We start from the raw sequence: 19971 nt of genomic DNA on the forward strand, positions 1-19971 counted from the left end.
CATTAGTTTCTTCAGGATTAGGAATGGAAGTATTTACAGAATTAAGTATGTTCTTTGTTAAATATATAACAGCTCCAACAGCTGCAAAGAAATTCTTTTTCATTTCAAGTTTTTTGCACTAGCTGCTTTTGACCTCCGAGACAAAACAAGCTTTAAATACCTATTAACTTTCCCTATCCAAAGAAAAGCAAGCAAAAGGAATGATTTTGAGTATACATGCTGACATATCTTAATTATGCCAGAACAGCTTTTTGAAGCAAAAACCAAGGAAGCCACGTTCAACATATTGTTTAAATTCAGTCATCATGGACTTATTTTGTTTACCCCAATATACCATGGTCTGTGACTTAGTATATTTTATGAATTCAGCTATTTATAATGCATTCAGCAACCTATGTGTGAGGTTATTTTTTTTCAATGTGCAAATTATGCTTCAAATTTTTCAGTACATCACTTAAGATCAAGAGAGTTGTATGCATCTTAGCAAGACATTATTCAGGAACACCAAAAGGCATACATGCATTGTGCTGTTGCTACTGCCAAGTACATAATGGGAAAAGCCATTAATATGCTTCATTTACCTTGTTTACATTTCTAAGAACAAATAGTGAAGACTTAATCAATGGTGAAGGCTTTATCAATCAACGTCATGAAATTAGTTATTCCTATGAGGCAGCTAATAATGTGAAAAATATTACTAATATGCTAATTTATTCTTTAAGAAAATAGATGGCAAGCATCAAGTTTAGAGATGCACACTGACGTTTGCTTATTATTACAATTTATATGCTAATCCACTGCCAGAGATTCTGAGCAGCTTATATTAATAAGGGGTGGAGTTGTGTGTGTGTGTAATCACTAAGAAGGTTAAAACCCAGCGTCTTTGAAGATGACATTCCCTCAGTGGTGGAAGCCTCTACAAGCCCTCTTGCCCACATCTTACTGGACAGGCAGATTCACCTTTGAGAAGGATGACACAGAGATATCAGGACCTGTACCATGTAGGGTTTTAAAGGTAACAATCAGCACTCTGAACTGCACCTGGAAGCTAACCGGTGCCAATGCAGCTCCTTAGTAGCTAACTACTGTTTAAGTATTACTAGCAGTTCTTAACTGCTAGTATTAACTAAATAAAGTGACAACTAAGAAAAAATGTGAACAAATTAGATTAACCTACCATTCTCTGGAATTGGTTCCATGTCCCATGGGCTAAGTCGTTCAGTTTCACCATTGTCCCATCTAGTTAACAAACCAGAAGAAACAATGAAGATACTTCTGTGTAGAAAATATCACAATACATTCTAGATGTGAAATTATATTTTTGTTACGTATCTTGTATGTACTCAGTAGGATATTTTCTTGTGGGAACAGAATTCTTGAAAGGAGTTATAGGTATTTACATTAATATAAGCATAAATTCTACCCCTCTCCCACAGAACCCATATTCTTCAGTGCTCCCCAACCCCAATGTACATGACTTTGGTTTGGGTCTAACAAAGGTTGTATTTTTCCATTAACTTCTATTATGTATTTAACCTTTTTCAGCATCACATTTTGGAGACCTAAGCCAAGGAGTTTCTTTAGAGATACAATGGCCATTTAGGACCTCAGTCTATACATGTGTAGTCAGAAATAAACCCTACTATATTAGAAGAAACTATGAAGCTTACTTTCAAGTAAGCGTTTAAGATTAAAGTCAAGGTTACAAATGTCTGTATAATCCATCCACAGAAACCAGAATTCCTATGTGTATCTTATCTGGCCATCTTTTTTCTTTCTTTTTTTTTAAATATATTCAAAAACTTCTATAATTTGTTATGCTTTATGAGTGAATATTTAGGCTATATGCAAAAGGTAAAAGGCCAAGAAAGCCAGTTTGGTGTAGTGGTTAAGGCACGAGGCTAGAAACCGGGAGACTGTGAGTTCCAGCCCCGTCTTAGGCACAAAGCCAGATGTGTGATCTTGGGCCAGTTACTCTCTCTCAGCCCTAGGAAGGAGGCAATGGCAAACCATTTCCAAAAAAAAAAAAAAAATCTTGCCAAGAAAACTGCAGGGACTTGTCCAGGCAGTCGCCAGGAGTCAAGGAGTCACTGACTTGAAGGCACCCCCAAGTTCTTCATTATAAAAACTGATATGCCTTCATAAGGTTACAATCTGCAGTTAAAGTGACACAAATGCTGCTTTGTTTTTAAAGTTGTCAATCTGACCATCATTAAGCAAATATGCACATACTTAACGCTGTAACACTGAAAAGGGCTATCTGGATATTGTGGCTGATATGGCTCTTGGCTCAAAACAGTTCCAAACCACCAAGCGTCATCAATAATTGAACGAAATCGATCACCTGTAAGGAAAAAAAAAAAGCCCCACAAATATATTGTATTAAATGTTATCCAACCCATTCTCTAACAATCTAGGTTTCTATAGCCATTCTAGAACATCTGAAAACACCGTGCTAAGGAAGGCCCAATATTAGGTCCTCAGATGTTTTTGGACACAATTTCCATCATCCCTAATCAAGATAGCCAATGATCGTTCTAGTTACAGTCCTACACTTCAGGCTGATTTTTTAAATACAATCATAGCAAGTTAATTTCCTTATTAAACATAAGAAAACTGGATAGGTTTAATACTGCAAATTATGGCTGCTATAACTATACACATAAGAAAGTGAAACCTGAGAAACATTATTACTTTCTATTTAGAGAAAATAATTCTGTTAGGTTCAGGTGTTTAGGTTTCCTACACTTTATGAAAACATCCTCAAACAGAAGCTCCAGTTGTTTGATTCAGTTAATAATCCACTCTTAATGCTCCCACTACTTCTCTATCTGGTTAGTGGCAATGTTTAAAGGCAGAAAAGACCAAAGATTTCAGTTTAATACTTAAAATGAATATACAATAAATATACAATAAAGTTATTTGCGATTGTACATAACTAAATAGGATTTTCAAGATGATTAATTCCATAGACGACCAAAAATAACTTACAAGGTTGCCAGTTCCTTTGTCGTGCTTCATCATAGAACTGACGTAACACCAGGAAGTCAATAACATCTGGCATATCATGGTATCTAGAATGATTAAACTTTAGTCAGATGTGCAATGGCCAAAACTCTGGATACAACTTTAAAAATAATGTAAGGAAAATGATACATACTTGAGAGAAAATGATTTGTCTTGAAGCTGTCCTGTAACATGATCCATGAGAGTAAGTTTAAGACAGCATAGTGTAGGAGGTCCAACTTCATAACGTATCCCAACAATTTTTACCAATTCTTGTTCCTAACAAATGCACATATAAAGAGTTTTGCTAGTATTAGCACAACAATTAGATAAATTACTTATAGTTCTTTATCTGGTAGGCAGCCTATGGCATTCCAATTCACATTGAACTACACTCTCAGCGTGCCTGGGGAAGAAACTCTGAAGGATGGTAGTTGTAGTTCAGCAACATTTGAGTGCCGTATGTTCTATGTTAAAGCATGTAAATGATAGCTTAGTCAGGCAAAAATGAGCAACAACAAAATATTGCAGTACATTAGGATACTGTGCAAAAAATGAACTGTGTGCCGATATCTGGCATCCAGCCACTTGGCAAGTGACTGGGCACGTGCATGTCACTGGAACAGGTTGTTTCTCTTTAAGTCTTGAATGGCTCTGGAGTCTTACATATATAGTACATATTAGAGTTGGGCAAGAACTACATGTATCGCTCCAGCTAGATTCCCAGCTTGGAAAGCAGCCCAAACTGCCTTGTGTTACCCTAATTTGTTTTCATTTCTGGAGCCTTATTCAGGAAAGCCAGAACTTCTGGCAGGGGAAATATATAAATGTCTAACAAGGCCTACCACATTTTTATTTTTTAAAGAAATGGAATGCAGTGCAACTTGTAGAGAAGTTAGACAACTACCGAGGGGGTGAAATCTGCCAAAGTTGATAGCAATAAGTTTACACTGAAGTTATACTGACTTTTGACTGAAGCATCAATTTACTAAAATCACTGCTGTATGATCCTAGCCATCCTTTGCCAGGATAATCTGACTGAGATGTGTACAACCTTACTCCACCAAGCTTTTCTAACATATTTTAGTCTATATGAATTTGCTTTGTTATATTCCCCTCAGAGTCTTCAAATGGGGGTAGCTTATCAAAATTTCAAATGTACAATTAATTCTTCCAAGCACAGTCTAATGGTGACATTGCCTTACATACTAATATATGCATGCTCACTCCTATCAGTATGACAAATGTGGGGCTGAGAGAGTGAAGTGAATCCTGGGTTCTAGGACAAAAGAAAAACACACACATGTATCATTCTATTATTTAAAATTATTTACAGTTTAAGAAATAAATACCAATACACAATGGTTTGTGAGAGGGATAAATGAAAAAAAATATTAAAAGTAGACTGAAATATTGTTTTTTAAACAAAATAAAAAGACTGAAATACAATGTGAAAAATAGAATGGAAAGAATTCAAAAATTATAAATACACCCTCAAGTTGCAGTCAACTCCTGGTGATCACATCATCTCCTTGTATCAAACCCAAAATCTAGGGTGTAGCCTATGAAGCCTTTATCCTTCTCTTGACCTATGTTTTTATTGTCAAGCTCACTTCTTTCTTGTCACAGCCAACCATTTAAAGAAAATATCTTGATGATAAAAGGGGAAATCTTAAGTCATACTTGACAGGTCTGCAAACTTAAAAGAACACTATGGAATGGAGAGTAAAACTTTGGTCTGGATCAACTTTTGGTGACTGCATGGATAAATGGAAACCATCCTAACTTGCCATTAATAATAACTAATAAAATAAATAATAACTTGTAACTCTTCCAAAAACATTTCAGTAATCACTTTGATCTCATCCATCCATCTTATTTGTTGTCTTCCTCTACTTTTTTCCCCTCAGTCTTGCCAAGCATGGTTTTTTCCCCCTTCCTAATCCATCATCTGCTTTTATCACATGTGCAAAGCACACCTGCTTAGTCATTATAACCTCAATGGAACAGTCAGCCTTTATTTGGTCCAGGACTGATTGACTGGTTCTTTTTCAGCTTATGGTACTCTTCATAACTCTTTTCAATTCTGTGATTCAAAAGCTTTTATCTTTCTTTCTCTTTCTCAATGTCCAGCTTTCATAGCAATATATTACCACTGGAAAGACAACTATTTTCACTATTTTGATCTTAGTTTTCACAGAATTGTCCTTATGCATCCTGATCTATGTCAGGCTTCTGATACTTGAACAAAAAGCCTTGCAGGCAGTGATTTAAGGCCAAGTTCTATGATAAGATATATTTATTGCAAGAACTAGAAAAGCTGCTAAAGAAGTCCGACAATTACCAAAGTGATATACAAACCATATTTATTGTAGAAGCAAGTTTTAATACTCTTCCTAGTATCTGTGCTACAAAATAAGCTGAGAGCCTTCTGTTTTTTGGCAGCAGGAGTGGCTAACACCTGTTCCTGTTATGGTGACTGATGAGTCTGGTCTCAGATTTAGCACTTACATATTCTATGTTTATCATTATAATCACATCTTTATTATCCAACACACACCCCATCTTTATCTATTTTTGATCAAAGCTAAATGCCTCCTTAATTTATTCACTGTCATCCGTAAGCTCACTAAACATGCAGGTTAACATTACCTTTATGTTCTTAAGATTTAACATAAACACACATTTTTCACTTTCCATTTTTGAAGCTATTAGATTGGGAATCTTAAATATAGAATCTTAATCATCTTTGAAATCAACAGCTCCTCATTTACGCTCTCATCCTTCAACATCTATGTACTGATGTACTATACAATCAATTCACAACTTTGGAGTATGCACTGCTGACATTTTAGCTACAATATTTTTCTTATACCAGAACATTCCACAAATCTATTTTCACAATGTAATTGGAGTTCTAAAAATGTACTCCTTCAAGGATGACCACAGCATTTCCAAAATCTATCAAGAGAATTTCCAAAGTTAAACATGAAATAAGCTTAGTCTGTTCCGTGAGAAAACGATATTTTGGAATAATCTTTATTTAAACATCACAAGCAATTTATTTTCTGGAAAGTATGGGCTAAAATGGAATTGTTGCTTTTGATCAGTAACTGTTAATGTTACTTTAAAATCTTCTGAAAGCTTACAAAAATTATAATTTGTCAAAAACAGCAGAATGACTGCATTCAGACAAAAGATTTGTTCTCTGCTCGGAAAAGATGCATTGATTGCCTTGAAAAACTGCAATTTTAAACAGACTGTTTTTTTAGAGGCTAAATCAACAATTCAGTTCTAATGAAAAATTTAAAACATTAATATAAATATGAATAATTTTCATGAAAATTGGAATAAAGAACTGGTCTTTCCTATTTTTAAAAAAATGGTCTGAGATTTTTAAAAATGTTAAGTTTCTTATGATTGTAAAATTAACAAAAAATTCAGGTTAATTGGATCCTTCAATGGATGTTCAAAAAAGGATAGCTGCATACCTTATGTTGGGGATACAATAAATTTGAAGATACGTTAGTCCATATATAACAGCCTGCCCTTTCTCTGCCTTGTTTTGGTTGAATAATCTTATTATTGTGAATCAGGTTCTTGAAAATAAGTTAATATATAAAGATGTTAGTGTATTCCTAAACAATATTCCAAAAATTTGGAATTATCTATGTAAAACTTTAGATCTACTGTGCTTGGACTGTTGAACAAATTATCATGAATTTCTGGAAAGAGACTTGTGTACCAGGACTAAAGGTTGATTTGAGTTAATGTGTCAACTTTTAGCCTTTAAAATAGCTCTTTACTGGCACTATAATTCTTTTTGATCAAGGCTTAATTTGCTGTTAAAAAACTGACAGTAGTAATTTTCACATAGCCATAATTATTGGATTTTACTTTTTTTTTTTTTTGGTCTGTCTGGTTTATTCTGTTTATTTAACTTGTATTCCAATGCTTTGTTCTTTGTCTATGCTTCTATTGAAGAAATACAGTACTGTGCAAGTTTTAGACAGGTGTGAAAAAATGCTGTAAAGTAAGAATGCTTTCAAAAATATATATTGTAATCGTTTGTTTATCTATTTACAAAATGCAACGTGAGCAAACAGAAGAGAAATCCAAATCAAATCAATATTTGGTGTGACCACCCTTTGCCTTCAAAACAGCATCAATTCTTCTAGGTACACTTGCACACAGTTTTTGAAGGAACTCAGCAGGTAGGTTGTTCCAAACATCTTGGAGAACTAACCACAGATCTCCTGTGGATGTAGGCTGCCTCAAATCCTTCTGTCTCTTCATGTAATCCTAGACAGACTCGATGATGTTGAGATCAGAGCTCTGTGGGGGCCAAACCATCACTTCCAGGACTCCTTGTTCTTCTTTACGCTGAAGATAGTTCTTAATGACATTGGCTATATGTTTGGGGTCATTGTCCTGCTGCAAAATAAATTTGGGGCCAATCACATGCCTCCGTGGTGGTATGGCATGATGGATAAGTATCTGCCTGTATTTCTCAGCATTGAGGACACCATCGATCCTGACCAAATCTCCAACTTTGCAGAAATGCAGCCCCAAACCTGCAAGGAATCTCCACCATGCTTCACTGTTGCTTGCAGACACTCATCATTGTACCGCTCTCCAGCCCTTCAGCAAACAAACTGCCTCCTGCTACAGCCAAATATTTCAAATTTGGAGACATCAATCCAGAGCACCTGCTGTCATTTTTCTGCACCCCAGTTCCTATGTTTTTGTGCATAGTTGAGTTGCTTAGCCTTGTTTTCACGACAGAGGTATGGCTTTTTGGCCACAACTCTTCCATGAAAACCACTTCTGGCCAGACTTCTCCAGACAGTAGATGGGTGTACCTGGGTCCCACTGGTTTCTGCCAGTTCTGTGCTGATGGCACAGCTGGACATCTTCCAATGTCGAAGGGAAGTAAGTATGATGTGTCTTTCATCTGTTGCATTAAGTTTCCTTGGCCGACCACTGCGTCTACGGTCCTCAACGTTGCCCGTTTCTTTGTGCTTCTTCAAAAGAGCTTGAACAGCACAACTTCAAACCCCAGTCTGCTTTGAAATTTTTGCCTGGGAGAGACCTTGCTGATGCAGTATAACCCCCTTGTGTCTTGTTGCTGTGCTCAGTCTTGCCACCGTGTGTGACCTGTGACATGAAACTGTCTTCCACAACCTCACCTTAGTAGCAGAGTTTGGCTGTTCCTCACCCAGTTTTAAGACTCCTACACAGCTTTTGTTTCAGTTAATGACTGTGTTTCAACCTACATATGAAATTGATGATCACTAGCACCTGCTTGGTATAATTGGTTAATCATACACCTGACTCTAATCCTACAAGATCCCTGACTTTGTGCAAGTGTAAGAACTGATGCTGGTTTGAAGCCAAAGGGTAGTCACACCAAATATTGATTTGATTTAGATTTCTCTTCTGTTCGCTCACTTTGCATTTTGTAAATTGATAAACATAAACTGTTACAATATATATTTTTGAAAGCATTCTTACTTTACAGCATTTTTTCACACCTGCCTAAAACTTTTGGACAGTACTATATATTAAAAAATAAAGAACTGTTTGATAGAAACACTGAACAACCAGTGGTAAACTGGTCTTACCCGAAGGACCATTTTTCTCCAAGGTTCTTTGTGAGGATTCAATTCATAAATATTGTTCTTTCTTACTGCTTCAATATAAGCTTCATGGCCTTGTCGAAAATATATCACCTAATGTAAAGAAGAATTTAAGTCAAACAATGAAAAACAATTCTATACTTAATTTAACTGAAACATTAGGATGAACTCTGAACCCTTTAAGAAGCTGATTGGCATCCTGAAAATAGGTAATTTTCCTTATTGTCCAGGGAGAGGGATTATATGGCCTCTTTCTCTGCAGAGTTTTAGCTATTGGACTTAAACTGGAGAAATCCATTACAACAAAGAAAAATAAACAGAGGAATCCCTTCCGTAATGGGGCCTACCACAAACGTAAGCAAAAGTGTATTTAAGTTTCTTGACAATGCCAAGATGAGTATGCCACTCACTGATTAGCAGTGGAGTTGGGAACACTGTGTCACACCAAAGGAGAATGAATTTTCATAATAAATTTCAATGTTTAATTCTCAGTTTGATGTGAGATGGAAAATGCACAAACCCATTCTATAGGGGAAAGCGGCTGATGCTATTGAGAAAGATCATGCTATAGCTTTCTTCTCCAAAATGCTACTTTTGCAATGGAAATTATATCCAACTTGTAGCATTTAGTTAAAATATTTAGTGTAATCCATGTAGCACCTTACACCTTACAGAAAGCAGGGGATGTGCATGCCACCGCTGTAGAATGAGTTGTGACAGGAACTCTGGATATTTACCATGATAATTACTTCTCATTTGCTGTGAAGGCAGCTACACAATAAGATAAACTCCCCCTATGGCCGAGAAAGGCAGTGACTCAAATCTTTATCCTATCTAAGTCTTTGGTTTCTCATTCCTTCCAGTTCCTTCCATGGCAAAACTTTAGCCAATTCAACTATGGAGTAGCCCATAAATCAAGATGAGAAAAGCAGGAAGATAAATGAATTGAAAAAAAAAAAATCTGTGCAAGTACAACACAAGTGTTGTAATAAGATACTTTCCCTTCCCAAACATTTCCAGGGTGGGAGTGGATGTGTTTTTCATATCAAACAGGAAGTAATCTTCATGGCCAGTTTTCAATGTTCCTTTCTCAGTTTAATGTTAACAAAGCAGGCACTCAATAGATTACATTAATTATAGGTTGCCTCAGAGACTTGAGTAATTCATTCCACTTGAGAACTATAAACCTTTTCCCCGCCCCCATTTTTGAGCCAAATCGAATGAAAAGCTACATGCTGTAGATCTCATCTGCCAAAGGCAGCCTTGTTAGAGGCACATACATCCAACTCACATAAAACTTGATAAAATGAAAGATGACTAAATGGCTGACCTATAAATTTTTGAAAATAGTAAAAACGGTGCTGAAACTGAGGTTGCCCTCACTGAATGAGACACAAGGCCCACTGGTTTAGACAGCTTCTAATGCTCATAAACCCAAAATATGCAGGCTATATATAAATATGCTTGACATTTTAGACTCTACAGAGGCTGGATGAAAGGAGCCAAAAAGTTACTCTTTTCGTAAATGGTCTGATAATGCCGAATGTAAATGTTACTGACATACATCCAATCTGCGCCATGTTCTTTCTGGGAAATGAGAAAATGTTGGACAGAATTAGAAAAAGATGACTTTCCATTCCCTGTGTAATGGTGAATTTACTTTGAAAATGAAAGAGCGATACAGTTGATTTCTGTCTCATTGCTAAATACAGAAAATCTTAGAGATCTGGCTAACGTATCATTTATAAATTCAGATGATAGTATTTGTACGGAAATTGAAATCAGAAATTCTACAACTGAGAGCTCATGTTCTGGCTCCAAATAGAAAAATGGTAGATGAGAGGAGGCTTCAACAGGGAGTGAGAATCTGGGAGGGAGTTTGGGAGTGCATGAGGATACTAGGATCCACCTTCTGGGTGGGAGACAGGAGGTGTGAGGGAGTGAGTGGGATGCCCACCCTGCCGACTAGTGAGAGAGGTCATGCAGGGAGGCAGAGGGTGTGAGGGAGTTTGGTGGGGGGTAAGGTTTGGTGGGGGGTGGGCCCTGGTGGCGCCAAGAGCATGAGCTGGTGTGCCGGGGCAACCCTCCCTCACCTGTGAACGTCTGGGTACTAGGATGATTGGTTGAAAGGAGGAACCCTTGCTCCTGATTAGGGACCCCAGAGGTCCAGGATTGGAGGCATTTGGGCCCGGATCCCCCAGAGGCTATGCAGTGGGCTACACTATTAAGGTGGTGACAGGTAGGGGACGATATGGCAGGAGCTGGAAGGCAGGCCATCTTCAGGGAAGACACCCTCAGTGTGTGTTACCGGTGGCATGTTACAGCCCTCCTGGCTCATTCCCAGGCCCTGGTCTTCAGCTGCTGCTGCTGCTTAATGCCAGGTCAGTTAACAAGGCCCCCTTCATATGTGACTTGAACACCGAGGAGCGGGCAGACCTGGGATGTATTACTGAGACCTGGCTGGGGCCTGAGGGGGGGTGCCCCTCTCAGAAATGCACCCAGCTGGGTCCACCATGTGGTACCAGCCGAGATGCCAGGGCAGGGGAGGAGGGGTGGCTGTTGTCATCTGGGAATCTCTGTTGGCCTTCAGGGGCATTGCTCCACAGGTTTCTGGCTATGAGACACTGTTCTTTAGGTTGGATTCCAGTGAACAGTCGGGAGTGCTACTACTGTACCAGCCTCCCTGCTGCGTGGCAGCCTCCCTGCCTGAGCTGCTGGAGGCCATCTCGGGGGTGGTGGTGGAGTTCCCCAGGCTTATGGTTCTGGGGGACTTCAACCTGCCATCCCTGGGACAGTCCTCGGAGGTGGCTCAGGCGTTCATGGCTACCATGGCAGCCATGGGCCTGTTTCAAATTGTGCAGGACCCAACCCGAGACAGTGGCCATATGCCAGATTTGGTCTTCTTGTCGAAAGTGATCTGAGGGGAGATTTACAGCTTTCCCTGTTGTCATGGTCAGATCACATCCTGGTGACCCTGAGTTTCTCCTATGCCACCCCCCTCCGCAGGGAGGCAGAACCCATGCGATTGGTCCACCCCCTGTGCCCGATGGACCCATCAGGGTTTCAGAGGGAGCTGGGGAGTATTCCTGTGGATCTGCTGCACGGTCCAGCAGAGGCTTTGGCTGCTGCCTGGAATAGGGAGACAGCCAGGGCCGTGGACAGGATCGCGCCTATGCGACCTCTCTTGCCACATCGGCCCCAACACTCCCCGTGGTTTACGGAGGAGTCGAGGGTGCTGAAGAGGGTCAAGAAACGTCTAGAGCATCACTGGAGGAAGACAAAGACCAAATCCGGCCGAACACAGGTTAGAGCTGCTATCAAGGCCTACACTGTGGTGATAAGAGCAGTGAAGCACCAATACTTCTCTACTCTTATCGCATCTGCAGAATGCCGCCTGGTGGTCCTGGTCAGAATCACTAGGTCCCTCCTTGGTAAGGTAAGGGGATATGGGGGTTCATTTGCAGGGCCGTGTGGAGGAATTTTCGAAGCATCTGCAGGACAAAGTCACTCAGATTCGTTCCAAGTTAGACTCTGAGTGTGGGGCAGGGTCTGGGGAGATACCAGGGGATTGTTCTTACCCAGTTATCTGGGAACAGTTTGATCCTGTTGTTCCTGAGGAAATGGACAGGATCCTGGGGACTGTGAAGGCCACCACTTGCTATCTTGACCCATGCCCCTCCTGGCTGATGAAAGCAGCTCGGGAGGTGACATGTGGTTGGATCCAGGCGATGGTTAATACATCCTTGCAGGAGGGAGTGTTTCCAGCTGCCTTTAAAGAGGCGTTGGTGCACCCCCTCAAGAAACCCTCCCTGGATCCTTCCGAACTGGACAATTTCTGTCCAGTCTCCCACCTCCCCTTTTTGGGGAAGGCGGTTGAGAAAGTGGTGTCATCACAGCTGCAAAGGGTTCTGGAGGAAACGGATTATCTGGACCCTTTCCAGTCAGGTTTCAGGCCCCGTTACAGAACGGAAACGGCATTGGTCACACTTATGGATGATCTCTGGTGGGAGCGGGATGGTGGAAGTGCGACCATCCTTGCTTTCCTTGACCTCTCAGCAGCTTTCGATACCGTCGACCACGGTATCCTGTTGGGATGACTCAGGGAATTGGGGGTGGGTGGCATGGTCTTGTGCTGGTTCACCTCCTTTCTTCAGGACCAATTCCAATCGGTGGTGATAGGGAGCGAGAGGTCCCATCATCAGTAAGCTGATGATACGCAATTATACATTTCCATCCCAGGTGAGGTAAGTGATGCCGTGACCGCCCTTTCACGGTGCCTGGAGGCTGTAAGGGTCTGGATGGGGAACAACATGCTTTAACTGAACCCTGGTAAAATGGAGTGGCTGTGGATTAATGGCTCCTCTGTATCCGGGACTTTGTCATCTTTAGTGCTGGATGGGGTAGCACTGCCCCAGACAGACCCAGTGCGTAATCTGGGGGTCCTCCTAGACTCAAGGCTCCTGCTTGAAGAGCAGATGGCAGCCGTGGCAAGGAGGGCCTTTGCACAACTTCGGGTTGTGCATCAGTTACACCTTTTCCTGGATCGGGATGCCCTTCGAACAGTCACTCATGCCCTTATCTCCCAGATAGACTACTGCAATGCGCTCTACATGGGGCTACCCTTGAAGAGTATCTGGAAGCTACTGCTGGTCCAGAATGAAGCCGTGAGGGCTATTTTTGGAGCCCCAAGAAGGGCCCATGTAACTGCACTGGGTACCAGTTTGTTTCCAGGTCCAATTCAAGGTGTTGGTTATCACCTTTAAAGCCCTTCAGGGCATGGGACCAGGTTACCTAAGGGACCGCCTCTTCCCCATGATTTCAACTCGTCCCACCCGATCACACAGAGACAGCATGCTTCGGACCCCCTCAGTAAAAGAACTCAGATTAGCGGGGTCCAGAAGGCAGGCTTTCTCTCCAGTAGGCCCTGCTCTTTGGAATATTCTGCCTCCGGAGGTGAGATTGGCCCCCTCACTCTTGGCCTTCCAGAGGGCTTTGAAGACCTGGTTCTGCCACTTGGCCTGGGATGGGGAGAGAATACTTCAAGCATGGGGATGGGTAGCCCCATAGAGGCCTGCTATCTTCAGCCCCAGATCCTTCATCTTCTTGGACTCTCTTCTTTTTTAGTAATGTTTTTAAATTTTATGTTTTATGTATTTATATGTATTCATGGTTTTAATGTTTTGTGTGAGCCGCCCAGAATCCCCCATTGGGGGGAGATGGGCGGGGGAGAAAATAACTTCCTGCCTGCCTGCCTGCCTTCCTTCCTTCCTGAATGACTGGTAGGAAAACTGAAAAACTTGTATAACTGTATAATTTCTGATATCAATGTCCAGTAACAAATAAATAGATACTAACAGTACAGTTGTTTACACTGACTTTTTCAGTACTTATAAGTAGAACTGCAGGCAAGGCATAAATCCTATTCCTTGGGACAGGGAATATTCAGAGCACCCATAACCTTGGTCTCTGTACTCTAAAACTTGTGAAGTACTCTTGGAATTTGATGCTATACTTTTAGTTAGAGAGGGAGGGAGGGAGGAAGGGAGATTCTGAATCATACTCTCTCTAATCCATGATGACATGATTTATGAAATCAGCCTTCAAAATAGACACTCCTCCAAATGTACTCCAAATGAAGAGAATACCATTATATTCTCTTTATCCAACCCCCCCCTCCCAAACTTTACTCATCCCACCTTCATTCAACATGTAAGATTTTGCTAGCAACATTACTGGTGCTAGCAACAGAAGAGAAGCTCCTGAGCCCCCAAACTAGTGCTCAGATCTAGAAAACTGATGCTATAATTGCTTTACAATGGGAACTTCTAACACTATAAAATAATTTTTGCCATGCTATATTCAATTTGTTCAAAGCCTTCTGGGGTGCTTCCTTCTAGCATTTAACTTTCTGTATAAGAGCATTCACAAAGTTATATAGAGACACTCTGCTTTTATGTGTTCTGGGTAAACTAAATTTATACATAGGTATGTGTGAGAAAGGAAATGCTTAAATATATCTATGTATAAATTTCCACTTGTAGAACTTGTACAACATGCAGTAGTGCACATATCAGTGGATCAAAATCACCATAATATATGTTCTGCGGTCACTGCACTGGTTACCAACAGGTTTCCAGCTACAATTCAAAGCACCATTTTTGATCTATAAAACCCCATACTGCTTGACACTGAGCTACTTGCAGGCCTTTCCTACACAGTAGGGACTCACCTGCTTCACCCAATGTGCAGATGTCACCAACATCTCCTAATGCCCCCAGATACATATGGTAAACAGGACAGGGCCTCTCAGGTAACGTTTTATAGCTGCAGTCCCCATTTTTTTTTTAATACAGACAGACATAAATTTAGAGGGAGGGCAGAATATATAGGAGTCTCCTCTGCCAGTGGGGAATTTAGGGTATCAATGCTTTCTCAGAGGCAGGAGCAGTAAGGGTATACTGTGGATTACTAAAATCTTTTTTTTTTTTAGTTCAAAACCTGATAACTTAAGATCTCTAATCAGTAATATAGTTGTCCCCATTTACAGTGGACTTACCAGCTGAACAGAATTGTGTCTGTAACTACTATGAGGAAACAAGTGGTAATAAGAACATGATTTCATGTTGGTTATGAAGAAACTCATACTGGATAGCCAGAAGAAGGATCTAAAAAGAGGGCAAGGATTCAGGTATACCCATCAGCGTATCTCAAAAATGAAACATTTTCTGATGTCTTGCTGCAATTTCTATGGATGTAGACAAACCTAACTGTTGGATCTAAAATGGTTTTCAGATGAACTATTACTGAAGCCCACAACTGAGAAGATCTAGAAGTAGATCCATGGAGAAAGAAGTTTTAAGTGCAAGATTAAGGACTTTAGAAAAAAAAATTGGGGGAGGTGGAAGGGCAAAAGGGTGATGAGAATCTTGATTTTAGAAAATTATAAACAGATTAAGGGTCCAGAGGGATTTGAAATAATTTTGAAATTAATTATAAAATATCTTCCTGTGGGAAAATGTTGTTTAGAAAAAAAAACATGGTAAGATGGTATTTTGAAGACTGGACACTAGAGGGAACCAGAAAGAACTAAAGAGTATAATTAAAGGAGAACCCTTAAATTTGACTTACTAATATAGAATGGAGCAAAGTACTTTAATTTTGGATGAATTCAAGAATATTTGGGAACAGTGGACTCAGAAGTTAATCTTAAGACTGTCTGCTACCATAGGTAAACTGGATTTAAAAGAGGTTATAGAAGAGGAACAAGTTTTACTGGACAGGACTGAGACTGAGGCTGACTCAAATGTGGATTAAAAAATGACAAGTCATAAGAACGTTGTAGAAAAAGATGTTATACTGGATATACAAATGAAACTGGCTGATGTCTTAATGATTAAGAGGGATACACAAATAGCAAATCAGAACAGCAACTCATATTATTTTCCTATTTTGGAGTTACAAAAGAGACTTGCTAAAGTTTTGAAGGATTTTCTAAGAAGAGACAAAGAAAATGAAAAGAAATCAAGTTCTGGGACATTATTTAAAGGGATTAAAGATCAAGATTGTTAAAAGCAAAGGGAAGGAATATAAAGTTGGTTTATTTGATCAAGTTTAAAATATATATGTTGTTGTTTCTGGTAACCCGTAATGGATTTTTGCTGACTAGGACCAAATGACAAGGCTTTAAAGATTTGGAAAAAGAGATTTTTTTTATTGTACTTTTAAAGAAAGTGATAAGTTACTGTGTTAAAGGGAAGGAATATAAAGTTGATTTATTTGATTAAGCTGAAAATATATATGTTGTTTTCTTGTAACCCTTAACGGACTTTTGCTGACTAGGACTGAACAAGGCTTTAAGAATTTGTTTATACGTAAGAGATAAGGGGAGAAGAGATCTTTTGTTATATTCTTAGAGAAGGTGATGAGTTATTGAAACTGCTTGTACATGTGATGAAGGGGGAAGTAATTTCTTTGTATATTTTTAATTATATTATTTTTTCTTTCTTTTCCATTTTTCTTTATATTTTCTGCACTTTCTATCTCCTTTTTTCATTCTTTTATATATTTTTAGTTTGTATTATCTTATCTTTGTAACTGCAAACTCTAATAAAATTGTAATATTAGAAAAAAAAAGAAAACAGGATGTGTGAAACTTTCCAGTCAAGCATTTTGAATGGAGCTGGTTTGTTCTGACCTGAAAACAAAGCATTTTTTCTTGTTTTATGCACACACTTCGTAGTGGAGCTTTTAGTAGCCTAGATGAGTTAGTAAATTACTATAAGAATTTTAAAATTATTTCAGATTCAGATTTTCTTTTACTTTTCCCCCCCAAGATTGTCAGTATGTACTGATTTTTATTGCATAATGTTTTTTCTCTTGACATGGTATGATTTTTATTCCCAAATCAGTGAACTTACAGTGTTTTGTTATTTTTCAGACTTCTAGTACCTCAATGTCTATTTCAACTATTCATTTTTATTTAATTTTTGGGTGATGCCACTGTTGAATTTTGTTTCATTTTATTTGACAGTTATGGCTTCTTCTCCCATATGTATACATACAAATGGTTATTAGGCTACTGAAGACCACCAACTGGTAGTTAAAATACATTTACTATCTATAGTATATATCAGCATTTTCACAGTTTTAGTTCATAAATGAAGTGCCAACTTTTGATCAGCATATAAAAGGAATTTCCATGAGTTAGAATTGATCCATTTGACATTTACATTCCAACTTGAGAGTTTTTTTATTTCCAGTAGCTCATTACCATATAAAAAAAGAGACTGCATTCAAATTTGAATCACAAGTTAACCAATCCCAGTTTTATATTTTTAAAAATGGTTGTAAATTCAGTTTGCAGTCCCTTTTGTGGCTTTAAAGCACAAGAAATTCTATAAGGTAACAAGAGTACACTACTACACTATAGCTTGTCACTTATGGACAAACTCAAGTTACAGAGCCAAGTTCAACTATCCTACGTTAAAAGAAACATATCAGGTAATACAATTTCTCACCTCATCACCCATTTGTGGGACAAAAGGAGATCTTCGGAGTCTGATGTTAGTTATCCAGTCAGGAGGATGAAAATCAGACAACAATGCTTGGTCTGCTGACTGTTGGGAAGCATTTATTTATGCATTGTTATAAAAATTACTCAAAATAGCATCATGACTGCATATAAGCCGTTGATTTACAGCATATTTATAGCAGAAGACAGCTAATTTTCCCAAGGTTACAATGATCAATTGAGTAAAATAATGTTTGATCTAAACTATCTTGACACAATTAGGCACTTAACACAATTAGTGCTCCTATGAATTGGAACTACAAATTTTATTTTAATAATGTGTGCAAATTTAGCAATAATATTTATAACAGGAGATAAGTTTTTACACATTGTGTTCTTCCTTAAAACAACATACACTCTAAGTAATTTATGCAAAATATGCACATATTGGCCTGTGATAAGAATGTTTTAGCTAATATGGATAAAGAAATATAAAGGAATTCAAGCTGAAACATTAACTACCAAATGCAATCTCTAGTATATGTATAGCAACACCAGTATGTATCGTGTGTGTGTGTGTGTGTGTGTGTGTTTCAAATACAAAATTCACAGCACTGGTATAACAGAATAGTTTGAATCAGTAAGTTCCTGGCTGAAATATTACTTCTGTCATGAACTGTAATAAAGTCTACACAGGTTTAGGGAAGCCCCTTCTTATCTTCAATCTCCCCATCTATAATATTGAAACTAATAGTGATTAATCTTATGTACAGTAGTCCTCGCTTACTGACCACCCATTCAGCAATCGAGGTTACGAGACTTATGACTGGTCCTCAAACTTGCAGTGATCACAGCATGCCTGCAGCCATGTGATTGCGATTCAGGCAGTTGGCAACACATGCATTTACAATGGTCGCAGCTTCCAGCAGTCACATGATCGCCATTTGTGACCTTCACAGCCAGCTTCTGATAAGCAAAATCAATGGGGAAGCTAGCAGAAAGTCGCAAGTTGTGGCCATGTGACATCATGCTTAACAACCTGCAGTGATTCGCTTAACCACCACAGCCAGAACTGAGGCCATAAGTCGGGCACAGTCATGTGATGTTTCACTTTATGATTGCAAGACTTAGCAACAGAGTTGCCCAATTATGGTCAGTAAGTGAGGACTAGTTGTAGCTGCTATAAAAATTAAACCTAGATAACATGACTGGAATATTTTGAATGCATGAAGATATATAATTATTAGCTATTTAAATTCCCTAAGTTAATTGTTTAAAGGCATTTCATTTGCAGATGTATACTGTTTGTCTGTATGGATTAATACCCTCAGATTAGTTGCAATAAATACTTTCTGCAGAGTTATTTATTCACTAGTTAAGCTGAGAACAATTTAAGATATTAAGAGTTGACTAAATAGTGAAAAAAGTCAAATCTCAATTAACTGTATCCCTAAAAGTACAGTTTTACTTTTAAAAGTATATAAAAGTATATATAAAATTCAATACCTCATGTTTTTTCGGTTTATATTTTTTCCGTCTTTTCCTCCTTCTTTTGGGTGGAGAAATTTTTTCTATCGATATTTCATCTTCAGAAGAACTACAATATCTAATAGTTTTACGTCGAGACATTCTTACGGGAGGTTGTAAATTAATTCCAGCATCAGCAATCCAGTCAGAATACTGGCTTGAGGAATCACTGCTAGAGAACAACATTATACAGTGCAAGTTGAAAACCAAAATATTTCTACTGTAGTTTAAAATGATCTGTAATTGGACTAATATTTTAAATTCTGTTGTCTGCCATTCAAAGATTAGTTGTTTAAGCTAAACCTAAATTCTGGGACTTTTTAAACAGAAAGTTGTTATAATATCTATCTATAATATCTACTAGTACTTTGTATAGTTACATATATGGAATTAGTAGTGAGCAAGCCACAATGTTGAACTTTCTAAAGGTGATATTAATAAACACAGCTTTGCAGTAATTTTAGGTATACTTTGCATACTGAAGGCTGAGAAGGACACCTTGTATTTTCCATTATGACACTACAGAAACAAATCAGCTTGGAGCTACCGAGCTGATTTCATTAATTTTGTTACAAGTTAATAATTATATATATTTTATATACAGTATATACACTCATACAAACACCCAATTGAAAAGGATAGATGAACTAGTACCCTTCAAATATTTTAAACTACCATTCCAAAGAGCTGGATAGGATTATTAATCTGTAGACAAAACATTTGGAGGACACTAGCCTGCTTACCCTAATCTAAATTCCAGATATCAGCAGCAAGCCATGCGAACAGCAG

General features: G+C 38.6%; 1 protein-coding gene across 2 annotated transcripts in view; it reads right to left on the reverse strand.

The window, feature by feature from the left end:
- The window catches only part of BRWD1 (bromodomain and WD repeat domain containing 1), a 76215-nt gene that overhangs the window by 24852 nt on the left and 31392 nt on the right, over positions 1 to 19971 (reverse strand). The window contains exons 23-29 of one of the 2 annotated variants that reach the window (XM_015889283.3): positions 19162 to 19351; positions 17663 to 17761; positions 8631 to 8738; positions 3161 to 3285; positions 2992 to 3074; positions 2233 to 2344; positions 1178 to 1239 (exon numbers count right to left, since the gene is read on the reverse strand). In XM_015889283.3, coding sequence (XP_015744769.1) covers positions 1178 to 1239; positions 2233 to 2344; positions 2992 to 3074; positions 3161 to 3285; positions 8631 to 8738; positions 17663 to 17761; positions 19162 to 19351 — 779 coding nt within the window. Of the gene's footprint in view, positions 1 to 1177; positions 1240 to 2232; positions 2345 to 2991; positions 3075 to 3160; positions 3286 to 8630; positions 8739 to 17662; positions 17762 to 19161; positions 19355 to 19971 lie in introns of both variants that reach the window. The other variant, XM_007435208.4, reaches the window with a different exon arrangement.

Source organism: Python bivittatus, unplaced genomic scaffold (genome assembly GCF_059951505.1).
Source record: "Python bivittatus isolate LINGU-HERP-01145 unplaced genomic scaffold, Pbiv_v1 ctg000350_np1212, whole genome shotgun sequence".
In the NCBI taxonomy this organism is placed as follows: Eukaryota; Metazoa; Chordata; class Lepidosauria; order Squamata; family Pythonidae; genus Python; species Python bivittatus.